At 40.2% G+C, this 17,431-nt stretch overlaps 1 protein-coding gene across 1 annotated transcript in view; it reads right to left on the reverse strand.

The window, feature by feature from the left end:
- The window catches only part of SPTLC2 (serine palmitoyltransferase, long chain base subunit 2), a 64,142-nt gene extending 59,583 nt beyond the window's left edge, over window positions 1-4,559 (reverse strand). Inside the window, exon 1 of the mRNA XM_009707031.1 lies at window positions 4,369-4,559. Within this exon, the coding sequence (XP_009705333.1) occupies window positions 4,369-4,494 (126 nt within the window). The 5' untranslated portion in view covers window positions 4,495-4,559. The remainder of the gene's footprint in view (window positions 1-4,368) is intronic.
- Window positions 4,560-17,431: the final 12,872 nt, after the last annotated feature.

The raw sequence follows: 17,431 nt of genomic DNA on the forward strand, positions 1-17,431 counted from the left end.
CGCTCCATTCTTGTTGGTTTAAGCCTAGAACACATCCCTATTTGTAAGGTGATGCCTGAAACCTAAGTACTAGTGGTCTCCCAGAAGCCTGAAAGGCATAGCAATTTCAACAAAGAGTGAAACAAAGGAAGAATAAAATTCTCCCTTGGGGTGCAGCATCTTAGCATAGGTGACTTGGGAATCCAAGATTTCAACATACTGCAAATTAATACTACAACAAGTGAAGGTCATAATGAGAGCTTCATAACCATTAGCTTGAGGCACAGTGACATGCAAATGTAGTGATTATGCTGCTTTTAGAGCCAAGTTTTCACAGCGTTGCACCTAAGCTAACAAATGGTGCCATGAGCACCAGCCCGGCTTATCTGCACGTTCCCTAATAATACCAAACTGACTCTGAATGGAAATCAAGTAGACAATTGCAACACATTTCAGGCTTCTAAAAGGAAGCAGAAGGACTAGTTCTATCTCACTGCTACATCAGTCAAAGAAAAGTGGGGCAATAACTGTGGGTAGCCTTTATACCATCAGGAGGCCTCTGATGAGCCATAGAGATGCTAAAACAACATTGAACAAAAGACTCCAGTTTACTGCCCCTGAGATACTTCTACAGCTGGATTCCTCCTACAGCTGGATTTCCAGATGCTGGAAACACGTTCTAACTGGGCAAGCCTCTGAGCACGAAGAGGTATGTTAGAGAGTCACTGGCCTCATTTGCACAGTTGCCCCCATATACAAAACATACAAGGTAATCAACAGGTAAATCAGACCAAAAGAAAGGTAAAAGTGATTTTCATCCTGCCTATAAAATCCTACAAGTAATTTGCAGATTTAACTACATTGTATGACCAGATATTACATTAAATTGGGTATGCATAAATTGATTCCAGGGTAACGGAGAATTGTTAATCTTGGTGCTTACCCATGCCTAAAACAGGCTGATAATGCTTCAGAGAGGATGTGCTACACAACACTGGTTTCCAGGAAAAGCCCAGCTGGATATATTTTAAACAAAGCAAAAACACATCAGGGTATTTCCTGGAAATCAGTGCTAGCAAAGCCTGTCCCTTTTCACCCTGTTGTGTTCCAACAGTGAGTGAATATTAGGTTTTCCTGGAATCGTTAATTTCAATGCAAGGCTCCAACAAATAACAAGGGATTTACCCACCACCAGAGACAGTCCCAATACAGACCTGTTGCAAATCCTGCTCTTCAAATTAATTTGGTCACTTTTGGTTTCTAGTTCTGATGCACAAACTAAGATTACAATATTATGTGACAATTTAAGGAAGGATTTGCTTAACTGAAATAAATTGCCCTCCAAAACACAAAAAACTGAAGTTGGCCTTTTTTTATGTTTGTTTTTATCATCACATTTTGGACTTAAGTTTACACTGTGCTTTTAACTGTGATCACCTTGAGAAACACACCACAGAAAATCCACATACTTCAATTCCACAACTTTCAGGACAAGTTCATTCAGCCTTTTACAAAATACTTCCTTGCACTACGTAATTTTGTTTTGCTCACAAAGCAGGTTGTCACACACTGTTCAGCTATATATCTACTCCCACTGTCTTTGAGCTTTTCACCTAAGCAACTATTTCAAAAAGCTAAAGCTAACCCTTTTGCTTGATACTCAAGAAAATCATAATCATCTAGCTGGCTCTTTAGAATTTAAATAATAAAAATATTATTTTGCACACAGAGGTCACAAATCTGTCAGAGACCACCCCAGGGTAACCACAGGGCTCCTCCAATTTGCATGTGTTAATAAAAAAAAAGTGCAAGTTTCGAGCCTTTTCTGTGCACTAGTATCTGCATTCCCTCACAAAAAGATGATTGGGCTGTCAGCCAGCAGCTTGAGAGATTCAACTATTTGAAAAATCATGAGAAACTGTTTCAAAACAATTCACTGAGCACCCCACACACACCAAAATAAAACCTGGCTCCACACTAGATATGCTGCAACGTACTCTCATCAATTCATTTGTGGGCAAACAAAGCTCAAAGCAGCAAGTGTGAGGATAAGTACTGTACGTTCTAGACTTCACATGATCACTTCTCTATTTGTCCGATATAGGAAACAGCTATTCCAACCTAAGCACTGGAAATGTGATTTGGGAAAGTATACTAGGCTGAGATTTCTTCAACACCAAAGTTTCTTTAAACAGGATTTCCTATTTTTCATTCTTACGCAATATTCACTGGCACTTCTTACTAGCTCCATCCACAGACATTCTATGTACAAAACAAAAACAGAATACACACATCTCTTCCCTGCAAGCCATGACCAACATACAAACTCAAAGAGTTTCAATTCATCTGTTTGGGAAGTAAACAAGGTAAGGTAAGATGCAATGCTAAGTTATAAAAAATTTCAAGGCTAAATTTCTTTTAGAACTAGGATAATCAGTTGCTAACAAACTCTGTGCTTCAACATTCTGTGACAATCTTTACCAAAGGTCTAATATCAATGTATTCCCAAATTAGACCTACTGCCTGAGGGCCTCCTTTTGTACACTGTCATGTAAGAGTCATGACTAGTCCCATTGCAAAGGACTACTGTAAGCAGTTTTGCACCTTACATACTAGTAACAGAACAAGCGTTTCACAAAAAACTATGCAACAGAAATATAACTACAGTACAGCGTAACTGGACCAACACTTCAGTTACCCCTTTATAATCCTCAAGTACCATGAGTACAGACCAATATTTAAACCTGTATTCTAATGTCTTTGCAGATTTCTGCAACTCTTTGACTCTTCTGCATCAACTTCCACTTTATACATAGAAAAATACATGGGTGTCATGTTCTCAGGTGACAAACCAGAGTAGCTCAAATGACAATAATACACACATCAAGTTTCAAGCTGAGATTTAGTCAGCAGCCCTTATTTGGATAATGTAACTGCTAAAAGGGATCCAAGATTTTTACTTCCAGATTCCAGAAGTCAGTTTCAGAAATAGTGTAAATTTAAACTCTTGTACTTTTAACCAATATGAAATACATATTAAACTCCTATGAGAATATTTCTGTTTCGGAATTAAGTGCCTTACTATGAATCAGCTTAATTCTACTTCACGGTGCTTACACAAAGAAGCTACTGTGAAGTAATTTCAGGCAGTGGCTAGTTTACTGCACCTTCACTAATCCACCATAAGATGACACACACTTTACTCCAGTGATGCCTTCAAAAAAAGCCTCCAAAGAAGCCTTCCTTTTTTTCTCCTTATGCTGGTACTGCTGTGTTGTTAAACAAATGATGTTTGTTCAACAATTGTTAAACAAATGATCCCCCCTTGATTATTTGTTTGCATTAGTGATATGTCCTTCCCACCCCCACCTGTTCCCTGCTAGCCAACTGCTTGTGTGGCTGCACAGAGAACCAGAAACCAGCAACTGGAAATCAAACTCCCTTAACATTTTATAAGCCACACTGGCTCCCCAAAGCAATTGAGAAAAACAGAATCCCAGTAGGCACAAGTAAGCCAATTCGCCTTTGGAGCAAAGCTCACTGGTATTCACACTATGCTAATAGGGCTCACACTAAGAGTTAGCAGGAGATAGCTTGCGAACTGCAAGTTTAAACAGTAGCTTTCTTAACAGTAATTAATTCCTGTGGGGAATAAGATATTTTAGAACTCTTCTAGAGTTTTTAGAATTTAGAAATTTAGAAATATTTTAGAACTATTCAGAATTAGGATTATCTATTCCAGACTAACTGCTGAGGCAGGCAAGATTTTTCACCTGGTAACAGAAGCTTTTGTGAATAGGTCTTATTATGAATTAATTCCTTTTAATTGCTACCAGTGAGTCAGAAGTCAGTACCTCAGATTACTCACCAGCTAACCTGCTAGTGTTCTGGACTCCAGATGAATTTAAAGTCATCCAGCTTGTGTTCTGGTTCTCATCCACAAGCTTTTCTTTGCAACTGCTTAGGCTAAAAAGAATTAATAACATGCTTCCAAATCAAAACATAGCCACCAGAGCAGCATCAGAAAGCCTCCCACTGCTGTCAAACCAGACCCTTTGACAAGCATTTCTTTAGCTGCTGATGCTGGCATATGCTGCCTCTCTCCCCCAAACTCTTGTTTCTGCAGCTGGGGCATCTCTCAGCACATTGATATAACTGTCGACGCAGCTTTGCAGTGATCCAGATAAGGGAACTGCTCTGCCAAAAAATAACCCAACTAAAAGAAACATCATTTGTTTAACAACACAGCAGTACCAGCATAATATTTTGGGCATTCAGAAGACAAGGAAAACAGCAGAAAACTTTGAACAACACTGCTCCCTAAAGACATGCTCAAGCTACCGCCTCAGTCACATCATTTCCCACTGACCATTATTTCCCAGTGGTTACCTTTTGTTCTTCTCTTTCTGTTGCATTTTGACACTTCTCAATCTTCCACTGCCGCATGAAATCTCGCAGATATCCAAAGAGAGTGAGAACACCATAGCCTACGTAGGTCAGCACAGCAACCAGCATTGGTGTTTCTTCAAAAGCTTCATTGAAAGGCCTTTTGTATAATCCTCCATTGTGCACAATATGCTTTATCTATAGTAAAAATTTGAAGAGAGGCAGTTGTGAGATATGCATTCAAGAAATGACAGATAGGTATTTCAGCGTAGTCCCTGGCCCTCCGGTCAGCTATAAGCTCTGCACCCCCACCCCACTCCCCCACCCAGCTCAAAGTACTTCCAGCTAGGTTCAGCCATAACTGATAAATACTGTCAGTCTCCATATGAGAGGTTGCTAAGTTGCTGATATAACCAAAGGCACACTTATTCATTTAGTGCAGTTTAATCTAACATCTCATTAAACTTCTTTAGCTTGCGAAGTTACATAGAGAGCATTGCTTATATCCATGCCAACCAAAATGAAAAAACTGCCATGCTCCTTCACCAAGAATTAGGTTTGCACAAAAAACAGAACAGTGAGGTTTCCCAGGCCCGCTACAGGGAAAATCAAAATAGAAATGAATAGCTTTATTAATCTAAACAATGTATCCTCAGGATTATGAGATCTGAAAAGTAACTGGAAAATATCAAAATAGACTCAACTTTGGAAGCCCACATTACTGTAACAGAGCAAGCATAATCTATGTCTCTCCACAGCCATTAGCCTAAAGATGCTGACGTAAACACTGTACTCATCCATGAGGTGGACATGACACCACAGACAAAAAAGTCATTGTATACAGTCTCAACATTGCATGTATGTCAGCACACAGAACAAAGAAAGGCTTTCTGCATAAAATCCACACTAAAAGTCATCTTGCTACTTACATACCATCTCCTGAAGATAAGAGCTTGATTAGTTTTATAATACATGTGCATCTCAAGCACAATTATTGTAATACATAATACTTGTGACTGTTACAGAAAAACTTCACAGCTGTAAGGCAAGAGCTCACTCAACATAACACTGGGGGGAAAAACGTCATGGTTTTAATTAGACTACTGGTTCTAAGAATTAAGTTAAATATCAGATCTCAAAAGTCAATGTATCAAAACATAGAAAGACAGCCATTAGATGCAAATTGCTATCTGTATTCCTAAAAGTTATAGAATAACTACCCTATAAGAGAAGAGCTATGTGTGAAAGAACACTCTCCAAGACATAAACCCCCTATCTGTAGCATGAAATATTCTATATAAGAAATGTATTTTAAAAAAATATTCTAATCAAAGAAACATCAACACCCAGGAAAGAGGTTGATCCTAAATACACCAAACAAGGACAGCAGCAAATAATTTATGAGGGATGGGGGCCAGCAGACAGAGTAAAACCTGTTACTCACGTATGGCACTCACACTATCTGTCCCAGTTTGGCTAAAACAGGGCCAGTTCTCTTTTCAGTAGATTTTCCTTCAGTTAAGTTATTCCTAAGTAACTGCCCTCTCTGAATCTGACTACAGGTTTTTCAGGCAGTGCCTGCTTTTAGAGTTGATGGTGCTTGATGTCTGTAGTTGTTGCTGGGGTAGAAGTGGGAGTGTTATGCAGCAAGGCCCATGTGTGTGTGCTTGCTCCTACAGGAACCAGAGTCACTGTGGGCTCTCCTCTGGTCTGCAGGGGGGAAGGTGGAAAAGGATCGCACCTGCAGGAAGCTGCGGAGGGGACTGGGGACCAAGGACTGACCAGCGAAGTATTCCATCCCCTACACATGGATACTCAGTATCAAGCTAAGGGACCACGGGGGTCAGTACTCTTTCCTTTATGGCCGGCATCCCTGTGGGACTCTGCTCGCTCTCCTGCCTCCGATCTGTGCATTCCTGGATCCGGTTCCCATCTGCTCTCAGATCCAGTCCGGGACATCGGGGTGCCCGCCCTGCCACATGAGCACTGTGAGCAGCCACAGAGGTCCCGTAATGATCATCACGATGCTCAATATTGGTTTCATATATTTCTATTATTAGTAGTATTAACATGAATATTATACTCTTTTCATTGCTATTGTTTTATTAAAGTTGTTTTGATTTTCCAACGCATACGTCTCTCTCCCTGTTCTCCTCTCCTTCCCCTTCTGGGAAGGGAAGGAGTTAATAGAGAGCACCTGCCATCAGCTTAAGTGTCCGCCCAGCCTTAAACGGTGACGCTATTGTAGGGGAAAGGAAGCCAGAGTTGTATTAACCTCTGGGACAGCTGATGAATCAGTAAAGGCACACATATTTGCTGGCCTCACCAGATACTGCATTATTTGGCAAGTGACACTTGCTCATCTCAGGTGCTGGAGCAAGTCTGTATTTCAAGCCCGACGCTGATATCTTGAAAGTAATTTTTTCAGAAGCAAGGGTCTGCTTTTGGGATACAGTCACGGAGTATAAACTGCACCAGCACCTTCCTCCTGGTACTCGTTTCTACCTCTTCCCTTTTGCCAACACAGACATCCAGTACAAAGTTTTAACCAGAGGAAACCCTTGATTTGTCACTGTTGTTGAGGGGACTTTAGAATTGGTGCAAGTGTGGAAACAAAACAGCAAAGACACAGTAGGAACTTCTCTTTCAGCAGCAGCACTTGCCCCAGATGCAGATAATTAACTTGCAGCACTTTGAGGCCAGGTTAAATATTGAAGTAGTTTTAAAAACATACTACATACAGCAGTGGCTTAAGTTAGAAAATTACCATGCTTTGGAACAGGTGTAGGAACATTTGCCTACCACATTGCCGCTCAGATGATGGCAATTTAAAACTTTAATGCAGGCCACAGGTTCATACACTGCTTTCTTCAGCAACAGTGCCAGCCAAGGGAATTGCCACTGCCCCACTCACTCCCACTTTGACTCATCTATATCACCCTCTGGCTCACACAACTAAGGCTAATCTGATTTTCAGCATAGCATCCCTCTAACACTGAACTGATCCAGGTTGGAAAAAGAATAGTTTGCAGAAGGTTAGTTATTAGTCTTTACAGCACTGTTCCTGTGCTGTAAACTCATTCCATAGATCTCAGCAAACAAGAACCAGCAGCTGTTGGGGAGAGAGGAGGGGCAGCAGCACCATGACAATCAACAGACTCGGTGAGCCAACGCTGCAGAGGGAAAACCACGAAAGCTTTCTCTTCTCTATTGCTCTTGGGATTGTTTAACTGTATCACTACGGCTCCAATTCATGAAGCCATAGACTTTTATTGCATCCAGCTCTGACGAAGATCATGCACCAAAGCTCCGATTACCACAATTTCACAGCTTGATGAATTAAAGTTGAATTTTGTGTCCTCCTGCTGACAGACCAGACTAAACAGCAGCTATTCAGGAGCAGAATAACACAATCGTTGGGGTTGGAAGGGTCCTCTGCAGATCACCTAGTCCAACCCCCCTGCCAAAGCCAGTTCACCTACAGCAACTTGCACAGGATCACGTCCAGGTGGGTTTTGAGTACCTCCAGAGAAAGAGACTCCACAACCTCTCTGGGCAGCCTGTTCCAGTACTCTGCCACCCTCTAAGTACAGAAGTTCTTCCTCATATTCAGATGAAACTTCCTGAGTTCCAGTTTGTGCCCATGGCCCCTTAACCTGTCGCTGGCCACCACTGAAAAGAGTCTGGCCCCATCCTCTTGATGCTCACCCTTAAGAGATTTATAAGTATTGATGAGATCCCCTCTCAGTCTTCTCTTCTCCAGGCTGAATAAACCCAGTTCCCTCAGCCTTTCCTTACAAGGGAGATGCCTCCAGTCCCCTCTTCATCTTTGTTGCCCTCCGCTGGACTCTCTCCAGTAGTTCCTTGTCTTTCTTGACCTGGGGAGCCCAGAACTGGACACAGCACTCCAGATGTGGCCTCACCACATCTGTCTGTCTTAGATAGCTGCAAGTTCATCTGGAAGAGATGAAAGGCTCCGTACTAAGGGTATAGATCTGCGGTTACCTAATACCAAAAAATAGCTACTAAAAAACCCCAAAACCCAACCAACCAACCCCAGATCTAAACACAATTTTAATCAGAATAAAAGCATATTAATTTTTTCCAGGTCTTTAGAGATGCATCTCCTTGTGACAAATGCTAAAACTAAACAAGTTATTCCACATGGTCAAAACCAACATTTCACTGAGACAGGCCCTTCTGGGAATACCTGTATTGATTCAGCACATACTTTAATCAATTTCACCTCCCAGTGTTCTTCTCTCTACATGCTCATACATCCTTATACTCTCCTGTCAGCTACCACATAAGCTGAGAAGCTTCTATGCTATCCTATCCAAATTAAACATTAAAGAAATACTCTTGAATGCAACTCCACAGACTTTTCATGAAGCATACAATGACTATAAATACACTCTACAACTGCCTATAGAAGAGACATTCGTAGCCACATTTTAGATACAAGTCTATTTATTTTCCCAAGAATGCCTTATGAACCTGCACATTAGCCTTCAAATGAAGGCTTACATGCTGTGAGCTCCAAGCCTGTTGCCAAAGAGCAGCAAGTTCAGTTCCAGAGATCAAGAAAGAAGGTGGGTACAGCTTCGTGATTCATTTCCTCTTCTGGAGGAAAAAAACAGCGTGTAAGATTAAGGCTTTTATGGTTTCAACAAGTCTTATGATAACAAAAGTGAGCCATGACCTTTGAACTACAGTATACTGCTGTCCTGGTTTCAGCTGGGATAGAGTTAGTTTTCTTCCTAGTAGCTGGTATAGTGCTGTGTTTTGGATTTAGGAGGAGATATATAAGTGGAGAGTACAAAGAAATGTCAAGGTTCACCTAAGTGTGTGGCTCAAAAAAGCAGGTGTATGCTCACCTACAGCTCTCTCCCCTGTACTGCCCAGATCGCATGTACACAGAAGAGCATCATCACCTTAAGAAACTCAACTGCACCACCCAGCCGGTTACAGAAGGCAGCAAAGAGATGGCATTCTGAATCAGCCACAGGCAATGCCTGTGTTGGGCCAGGCTCTCGGGGAAACAAATCACATAAAACAGTATTGTATCAGTTACTGACCAGCAGCATCATACAGCTACAGCTAGAAAGGACCGCTTTGGTCTAAGCGGAACACATCAGGGAGTCTGATTATAATCACCTCCCCTACCTGGTAACAAACAGTTCCAATTCACAAGACATTACATTACAAAATTGACTTCAGATTTAGTTCATCCTGCAAATTAGAAGCATTATAAGTAGCATGACAACATGTCTAGTACAGGCAGAGGATGGGATTGTGGATGTACACGTGCAGCACAAGCACACCCAACCTGATGTTCTTACCCAACTCCTGCACAAGTTATGCTTTAAAGACCATGCTGGCCTCCAGATAGCATCAGATCTTGCAGTGCCTTAAGGTCAGGTACCATCAGAACAAGACTCCAGCTCCACAGACAGAAAAGATATTTCTCCCTATCCCAAGTTATTCAAATTCTTTAATGACATATATGGAAAACATCTCACATAATACCACCTTTGCAGTTAACTTAGCATGATCACAGGTCATCCAGCATTAGGAACAGAATAGTGCAATCTACACAAAAAGAGTTCTCATTTAAGCCACCCCACTGAGCATAAATTCACACTAGAATGTATCCAGCTGCATGCTTTATTGATTACAACCTCCAGTATCCTACTAGATGTGAAGATAACTCCTTTATCAGAGCATTAAAAAACCTGCAATTAATAAACAGTAGTTAGCAGTAAACTTGCTTTTACTAGTACCCTTCACCACTTTCCATTTTCTAAATATAGACACTAAGGTTTTCAGAGAAGGACCACCACATCTCGCCCTGTCATGGATTTACAAAGAAGGTAAAACGAAACCAGCAAACACATACAGATTTTAGTGTTAATTATGCTTTCACTGCCAGCACCCAAAACAGGGCATGTATGAGACCGGCATTATTCTGAACCTGACTTTCTTTTCACTAAAAACCTATTTATCAAAGCCAATAGGAAAAAGAGTTTTCAGTATATTTGCTACACTTGTGTCAGCAGACAACTTGGATAAGAACTCATCCTGAACAAAGTCAGCATGGTAGAAATCAGTACACGCAAAGGAGCACACAAGAAGCCAAACACTCTCAAGACTGACAGGTACCACACTTAACTTTCAAAAGCTTTAGAGAAGGAGAAGTTTTGTGAGAAGACAAAAGCCATGCTTGAACACAGGAACATTTGCAGACACTACTACAGGATTTATCACAGGAATCTGGGTACACACATTGCCTGGCAGGCATATACTTTAGGGAGAAAAGATGCTACAGGTGCAACACACAGAGCACACAGTAAGAGAGAAGTACGCGATCCCTGGTTATGCTCCTACCCCAGGAAAACCCTAACACTCTGCATTAAAGAGGCTGTTTCATTTCACACTGCCAGGAAGAACAAAGTCAGATGAACCTGGCGGACATTATATAAAAGCCTTAAAAGGATTATTTATGCTGGAACACAACTTCACTAAATTCTTATTAAAATCCAGTAGGTTCTCATTGCCACATACCACATATACTGCAGAAATTTTATTAGCAGCTTTGCAGCTTCTTTTTTTTTTTTTTTTTAGAAACAAAGTGGAAGACCACTCCCATGAGTCACTTGCTTTTTTGTCAAAGATTCCTGCCAACTATAGGGAATAAAATGAAAAGATATAGGATGCACCTCTGCTCTAGGATGTGCCTCCACTCTCAAAAGCCGTCACATTTATCATAAAGGATCAAGGGAATCAGCACTACAGAAACTACAGCAGTAAGTGAGAACTCCACGCAGGCAGCTGCTCTAAGCTGTTAGGGTATCCTCTGGTAATTTTACTGTCACCTCCAGCCCTTTTCCTTGCACTCCTTTGTTCTTAGACTTCAGATCTCAGACTGTTGCATGGGTAAAAAGACCAAGTATTTACTACCAAAATCAGAATGAACTGATTTGAATCACATTTTAAGCTTTCAAAAAAAAAAAAACCAAACCCACAGGAGAGCAACTTGTTTTACAAAACAGAATTTAACGCTCAAGTATATTCCTAATTAAATATTTGTTCTTGTTGGCAGGTATTATCAAATATTTTGATTTGTAATTAATTACTCCCAACAAATCTGGCAGTCCTGTGTTAAGATGCACTTGCCTCATTTACATACACAGTATAAATCTTCATAATGTTTAAGCATTGGTTTTTGGTTTTGGATTTTTTTTTTTTAATTTTTCCTTTTAGCAAGTGAATTCTGCAATTAAGTTTGGGTTTTTTTGCTTGCGACATACGGCTAACAATTTGAAGTCTACCAAAAATACACTTTTTTCTGACAGTTTACCTTAAACCTAATATGTTACTTTATCTAGTATCTTCAGTAGATTTAAGGCGCGCAGCATTTTGACAGTGAATTCCTTAACTGCATGGTTAATTACTAAATGTGTTTTACAATAAAGACTTCCAAAGGCAGCACAAGTCTGTAGTGGTTCAATAACAAGTCAATCTCTAGGCTCTCTGATACCTCTGAAAGCGTTCCTAATGTACTTCAGAATTCAGTAGCACTTATTTTTACAGACATTAAACCCCATTGCTTCCTAAACTTTTCAACTCCTGCTTCTCTTAACTACAAGTATTCTTCAAGACTATGCTTTTCAATGAAAAATGGCTCTTTTTCTAGGAGTGATTCCTTAATGAAGGCAAAAAAACCCTGGAAACCTCACTGAAGCTGGGCCAATGTTTATGTTCCTCCTAGGGAAACTGGAGTCAATAGATAATTAAGATAAAGCACTTTTTTTCCAAGAAATTGAAAGCATGACATTTAGGAAAACAACATTTCTGCTGGGTGATTAAGACGGGAAAATACAACATGACACATCACTCAAGTACTTACAATAACAAAAAAAATGAACCTGCATACATTTATAACAATTTATTATAGAATTTAAGGCTTATCACGAGTTAAATTTGAAATGGCAGGCCCAATATAATTGAAAGACTTTAACACTTTATCCAAAATGACTTCCTAGTAGCACATATTCAAATCTAAGAGAAGTCAGTCACATCAACAGCTACCACAGGTATTAGTTTTCATACCAGTACAGATACACAAATTCTCAACAAGTACATCACCGGCACTACATCTACCAATTTAATATGATGGCCTCAAATATCCATTTAGCCAAAGTGTTGTGTAGCTATTCCTTCCACAAAGGCTTGTAGTCTTTTATAATTGAATTTTGTATTAGAAAAGTATCCTCATACACTGGTATGCTTTTTCAGAAATAGAGTTTTGTCAATTAAAACATCTGAAGAAGGTCACAGTCTTTTCTATGTCAGCCAATTTGCTACTCACTTCAGTTTTACATTACTGACACAATAAATGTTTGGCTTTTTGATTGACTACAAGAGGCAGAAAGTAATAACTTCTTTCCTTAGGTCTGATCCAAGCCTCAGAGTATAAGCTACAAGCCTTAAGGCGCACATTTTTACAGGGGTTCAAGGATTAAACGCTAATGTCTAAACCTGGGCAAAGTCTCCTACAATCCATGAGTTTATCTCTGTAACCACAGAATAACCAAGGTTGAAAGGGACGTCCAGTGGCCATCGCGTCCAACCCTCAGCTCAAAGCAGGTCACCAAAGGCCATGTCCAATCCAGTCTTGAACACATCCAAGGATGGAAGTTCCACAGCCTTTCTGGGAAACTTCTTCCAGCATTTTACCACCCTCATGGAAAAAATTATTCCCCTTACACATAATCAAAATTTTCCACTCTTCGATATTACATCCATTGCCTCTCATCCTATTGCCACACACTTCCAAGAGCCTGGCTCCATCTTCTCCATATCCTCTAGCCAGCTAGTTGAGCCTTCTCCTAAGGTTGAACAAAACCAGCTCTCAGCCTCTCCTCAATACCTCATGTGCTCCAGCCTCTTCTGCTTCTTGGGGGCTCTCCACTGGATTCACAGCTTCACACGGCCACATCAGCATCTCTCTGGGGGGCTCAAAACTGGACATAGTACTCAAGATGCAGTCTCACAAATGCTGAGTAAGAGGGAACAATCGCTTCTTTGTGAATAAGTTAATGAGATTTAGTTCTTTAGGATCAATTTTTTTCTCTTTATCAGAAACATCTGCATTTGAAATTTGCAGGCAGATTTGAAAAAACTCACAATTCTGTACTCAAATTCCTTTTTACACCAGTGGATAGGGCAGTTATTTAACATCTTTATCTTACCCTAACATTCATCTGAAACAAGGGCTTATTCACATCGCTGCTACCACTAACTCATCGTAACAAGAAAAACTTCCAGTATGTGGCACTCATCTTCACAAGTGTGCTCTCCCAAAGAAGTTACACTAACCTGAATTCTAGCAAAAGCATCTCTAAAATCAAGATGATCATTCTCCTGCATTCTGAAGCATCTCAGGAGATGAGCCTACAAGCAGTACGACTGCTCTCTCTAAAAAAACCAAACACAAATCACAGCACTACCCAAGCTATTTTTAGCATGTACACACCAAAGCTTTCAGAAAAAAAAAGTTATCTTTGCTGCTCATTTTAATACCTGCAAGAATCCAGGACTTGTGACAGTTTTAAAGGAATGCAAATCCCACGGTCCTCCCACTCTCTTCAACCAAACTATTCCTTGCCTTCCTGAGGAAGTAGTGTGAGACCTTGTTTACAAAACCACGTATGCAATATGCTGTCTGGAGATTGCTGTACTATGGCATTTGAAGACATTCTAGAAACATCGGGGAAATTAAAATTTGTTTATATCATTACAGCTCCTATCTAACTGACTTGGAGACATCACATACAATAGAAATTAAGAACTTGATACCTAAAAGCTATATTCCAATTATTTTTTTAGTTTGAGATTATTTCTTCTTCAACTTCTATAAGCATAACAGAACCATTCTAAGGTGAGAAGCTCAATTAAGGAGTCAAAAAAAAAAAAGACATTACCAAAAAAATGTTCACAGTAATAGGTAGATTCCAATAAGCTGTAATGGAAAATAAGGACACCTTGTCCCATTAAATACATCCCAATCTCCCTATTTCAAGCAAGAAAATTTTTTTCAGATGCAGGATTAGAAAACCATTAGCTGTTTGCTTCAGAGCAAAACACTCCAATGGAGAAATATATTCCAGTTTAAAATCGCATTGCAGAAAGAAAAAGCTATTTCCCCTGCACTCTTTGTTACTCTCACAAGCGACCTGATAGATCCTAAATACCGTTTTTCTACTGAACTCACTTAACACTCTCTCCAACAGACCAGAAGGACATAAAAAGCAGAATCATGCGCCACTTGAAGAGGTAACTTCACTGTTCTTCTATTTAGATTTGCTTTCTTTCTCCTGGCTGTGTTCATTTCCTCACGTCATGACCATACCTTTGAGATGTCAGGCTTTCATCTTACATACTGCACTATTACCCTGAAGCATTAAATCAGTTTTGAACCCATCTATAGATCACTATTCTTTCCAACCGTGTACTCCCTTACCCATACACAATCAGAAATAAGTTAGTTACTTTTCTACAATATCCCACAATTTTTAATTGCTAGATCATTCTTCAACCTCTTCTAATTAAGGTGCTTATAACAAGATTGCTGCATTCACTGAATTTGAATCTCTAGACAGATTAACTGTTAACAGAATCAAAGTAATTTAAACACATGACTTCCCAGGAAAGCAAAGAGCTGTTATTTAGCTTAATATTTCAACAGAATGTTTTTTGAATATCCTGAAACTCTAAATTCAAATTATTACTTTCCCAGTCACTGATGATATTCCATTAATCTCCAAGTTAGCCCAAGTCAGTTAGTGCAGTCTTAGTAGGCAATAAGGTCCCTTCCCTTCTTACCAAGGGGAAGGATTAGCAGTTCAGACCCCAGCAGGAGACAAAGTAACACAATCTATTTATAAATTAAGGTGAACAATTTCACCCTCTTCTGCTCATGCAGGAATAACAGTAAAGAACTCATGCTATGTTAAATACTAGTCTCTGTTGAGGGAGTCGTAAGGAAAGCCTGAAATCTGTGCCGTAAGGATAATACTCTTGAACCTAAACTTTTTTTTTAAAGGGTAAAAAAAATCCCAACAAATCAACCAAAAAACCCCAAAACTTACTCGGGTAACCACAGCAGAGGTGTCCTAGGTAGAGGTAGACTCCTTTTTTCACATCGTTAAAAATGGGTAAAGCTTTCCTGCACTATAAAGCCTTATAGGAGGGCACGGTGATGTACTACCCTGTCTCTAAGCTCTTCTCTCTCAAGCTCCAGGCTTTTCCAGATAAACTGCCAGCGACTGCAACACTTCTTTATACCAATGGCTTTCCTTCCCCCTCCTCTTCCCACATATCTACTCATTTTATCTAGATCTCTTCCTGCCTCTTGCTTCTCTCAAGGACCCTATCATAGGCTTTCTTGCAAAAGCACTCTTTTTTCCCTCATCCTTATTTTTCTGGTTTTGTTTTTGTTTGTTTCTTTTTTCTACTAAGTAGGAATTGCACTTTCACACTTAAGCTGTCTCCTTTTTGGTACTTGATTACTTTGCATTTCACAGATCTCTCCACTCACAGATTCTCAAGCATTGTATGTGGAATGTACATAGTATAGATATATACATACACAGACAAATATATTCAACACTCATTAAGCATTAACATGTCACTCTTCTCCTGTGTAAAGGCCCAGCAACCAAAACTCAAAAGTCAAAAGGCCAATCAAGCTGCCAAATCTATGATATATCTGCAACCATACCTTTGGCAGCTCTAAACTCCCATCACTGATGCTACTTGGGAAAGCTGTACATGGCTGTACATGCACCCCTGAACAGTCACGTCTTCCAGTCAGGTTCTAATATTTAGACCCTCATTTTGAAAAAGTCAGCAATCTGGCCCAGATAAAATTATGGAGAAAAGAATGCAAGACTCCTAATTATAAATCTCTGCTTGACCAGCAAGCAGCTGCCAGAAAGATACAAAACTTTCTTATACTCCTCTTACATCCTCTGACAATGCTGCCACACTTTGGCTTTTTGCTAAGATTTCTCATGACCACTTCTCCAATGAGCCTTCCCCTCAGTTAGAAATTTAGAAAGTTCTCTCAAACGCCTCAGGCTTCCAAGACATATCTGAGCATAGTACCACATGCAAGCTACTAACTGAATAGCATGTCTCATAAACCAGCAAGGTTTTTAAGCTTCCTCAGTTTGACATTGATGGTTTTTCCATTCACATGCTGCATCTCCCATGTTTACCAGATACCCAGTTGAACAAAATCCTTGAGGAAAAAGCTTCCTTAGCCCACTTTTCTGTTCTTCTGAAGCAGAAGATAACTGCATTCAGACCTTCTTCTTTAAAAAGCACATTGGGAGGAAAAAAGCACTCACAGAAGAACACTCACCACCACGCTTGGCCTTAGTGCAAAGATTTACACCTACAGTTTCACAGTCAGCAGCGTTTGGTGTTTGCAAGGCAAAACTACCAATGCCATAGCTCTCTGAATCCGTACAAGCTGACACTGCTGCCAAACGAAGGTATGGTACCCTCCTAGTCCATTTGTCACTCCCAATACTGTGCTATCACCTCCAAGTGCCAGGGCAAGACTATGAGTGTCCATCCAGTGAAAGAAATACAGTAAGTGTCCTGAGTTAAAGTTAACTCATGAAAAAAAAAAGTTTACTTTTATCCTGCATCAGTTCTCAATCTGGTTCATGCAGTGACTGCACAAGGCTATGCTGGAAAAACAGAAGTGGCAACACAGCAGTGACAACAAGGAGCAACAGGAGGGATGACAATGGAGGAAGGCCTTTCTCAAAGTCAGCTTTAGGTACTCGAGGACACACGACCTGTTCCGTACTGCTGGCACTGCCTTCATGGGAACCATTACACTATACCTTACATTACACCTTACACTATAATACAAAAGTTCAGTGTTTTGCAGAGAAACAACTGAAAGTCTGAACGAACAAATACACACTTGCATCATAGGGTGTTAATACAGCTAGATGGGAAATGCTGCATCAACCTTTAACTCTTC

Source organism: Cariama cristata, unplaced genomic scaffold (assembly GCF_000690535.1).
Source record: "Cariama cristata isolate BGI_N322 unplaced genomic scaffold, ASM69053v1 scaffold17400, whole genome shotgun sequence".
Classification (NCBI taxonomy): domain Eukaryota; kingdom Metazoa; phylum Chordata; class Aves; order Cariamiformes; family Cariamidae; genus Cariama; species Cariama cristata.